At 41.7% G+C, this 1,979-nt stretch overlaps 1 protein-coding gene across 1 annotated transcript; it reads left to right on the top strand.

Annotated features, from left to right (window-relative positions):
- Positions 1-185: 185 nt before the first annotated feature.
- On the top strand, positions 186-1,445 carry LOC103801284 (chromosome unknown open reading frame, human C8orf22; the record flags this gene model as incomplete). The annotated part of the gene is made up of 3 exons (XM_009073691.1): positions 186-240; positions 1,165-1,254; positions 1,346-1,445. Coding segments are annotated over exons 1-3 (245 nt in total), but the record flags the coding sequence as incomplete, so codon positions are not given.
- Positions 1,446-1,979: the final 534 nt, after the last annotated feature.

A 1,979-nucleotide genomic window follows, 5' to 3' on the forward strand; every position in this document is an offset into this window, starting at 1 on the left:
GCTGTCCCGCGGCTGCTGCTCGGCATCAGCTCTCCCCAGGGGACACAGGTGAGCCCGGCACGGGGCCGCGGAGCTATCCCTGCACCGGGCGCGGCTGACCGGGCGCGGCTGCTCCCGCTGCAGCGCGTCCTTCCTTCCTTCCCTAGGCTCCCCGAGAGAGGTTCATTCCTCGCCGCGCTGCTGCCATGGCCTCTGTGCCCTCCGCTGGCTGTCTCCTGGCCAAAAACCAGTACTACAGAAGTGAGTGTTCAGCTGCATGTCGTCCCCAAACGCTCACCGTTCCACCCATCCCACCCCGGCTCCTTTGCCCAGCCGGGGATGCTCCTCTGGAGGAGGGAGGCTGACCCAATCCACCCTCCTCCCAGGACATGTCCGGATTGTTGTCACTCAGGAAAAGGCAGAAGGTGTTTCAGGTGATGTCTAGATGAGCTGAAGGCAAAGTGATGTCTTTGCCTGGTAGTTTTTAAGTTCTTTGAGAGTTTTTCATATCAAGGAACTTCAGTTTTAATGACCATCTGTTTCTGGCTATTCATCTACTCCTTTCTTTCCTATTTAGAGTTACTCATTAGGCTAATCTATTTTTATTTTAGAATTATAATACAGGACCTAGAAAAATCAAAAGCAAGTCTTGGCTTCTATCTGTGCTTCATATTTACTTTTCAGTTATAGAAACAACACAAAATCAATTCATATTTTTGTTCCTAAATATGTAAAACAGTCACTGGTTTGAGAGTACATCTGGTGTATTAGGATTCCTCTGTACAGAATGGATGCCAATATGAGTATAGCATTTAGTTGTATTGCCATGGAAAGCATAGCAATTCGGTTGTTTTGGACCTGAATGTTCAGTATAGACTTGCTTGTTTTGATAGCAATGTGTATACGATCGTAAGTTTTGTCAATGATTTCAGTGAAAGCTATGCCGACAGATCTCAGTATGCTTTTAAGTGAAGAGTAAGTAGACCGAGAGATCAACTGATATAAAAGTTCTTATAAAAACAACTATAGCAGAATGGAGTATACAATATAGAAGTTATACTTGGTAGCTCAGTAAGCTTGTTTCCTCTAAGATAGCAGCATGTCTGGAAAACTCTTGACATAGAAATAGTGTACACTCTCAAAACATTTTTTTGCATTATATGTGTCTCTGTTTTCCATGGACAGGAAGACTGAACTCGGAATCCAGTGTTTCTTCCAGCTCCTCCTGCTGTTCAGATGCTGTGAACATTACAGACCAGAACAAAGCATTTCATGGTATTGTTCCCTTCTTTGAAACAAATCTTCAGTTTTGCCTGTTTCTTACTCAGCCAGTGTCTAATGATGTGGGCTTTTCATCCTTTGGCAGGGTTACCTGAGGTAATTGATAAATATTGGTGGATAAAAAGCTTTTTCCATAGTGAATCATCTCCACCAACTGTTGGCAGAAAAACACTATCAGCAAGCAGGTGAGTCCTGTTTTTACAGTGGTGGGGATTAACTTGTTCCATTTTCCTTTTGGTAAAAGTGTTACTAAACAAGCCATAATCAGCTAAAACCATCTGGGGGGTGCAATGCTATTTTGATGACTTAAATAAAAGACACCCCAAGTGTAAGGCTATAAAAGCTTTCCATGTTTTCATGTTAATAAATGAACTCATATGCTACTTCACATTATCGAGATGTTAGTGTCTATTTCTGTTTCACATTTATGGTGATATTTATTTAATCATTTCCCTATAGAACTTGCACACCCATTTGTACAGTTTATCCATTTTACTGTATGTTGAAAAGCTGATATGCATGCATTCAAAAATACTTAAGCAGATAAATATCTTTGAGGAAAATACAATGAAAATTCTACTCATAACCTTTTTATATGTATTTCTGCAGTACCAACAGTTGAAAAGGACAGCATGATGGCTTTACTGACTGAGATGCTATGCACAGACTTGTTTTGTCAAGAGGTTTGGGATCTTCCTAACGTCTGGGTTCAGTTGCAA

This window comes from Acanthisitta chloris, unplaced genomic scaffold, assembly GCF_000695815.1.
Source record: "Acanthisitta chloris isolate BGI_N310 unplaced genomic scaffold, ASM69581v1 scaffold37694, whole genome shotgun sequence".
Classification (NCBI taxonomy): Eukaryota; Metazoa; Chordata; class Aves; order Passeriformes; family Acanthisittidae; genus Acanthisitta; species Acanthisitta chloris.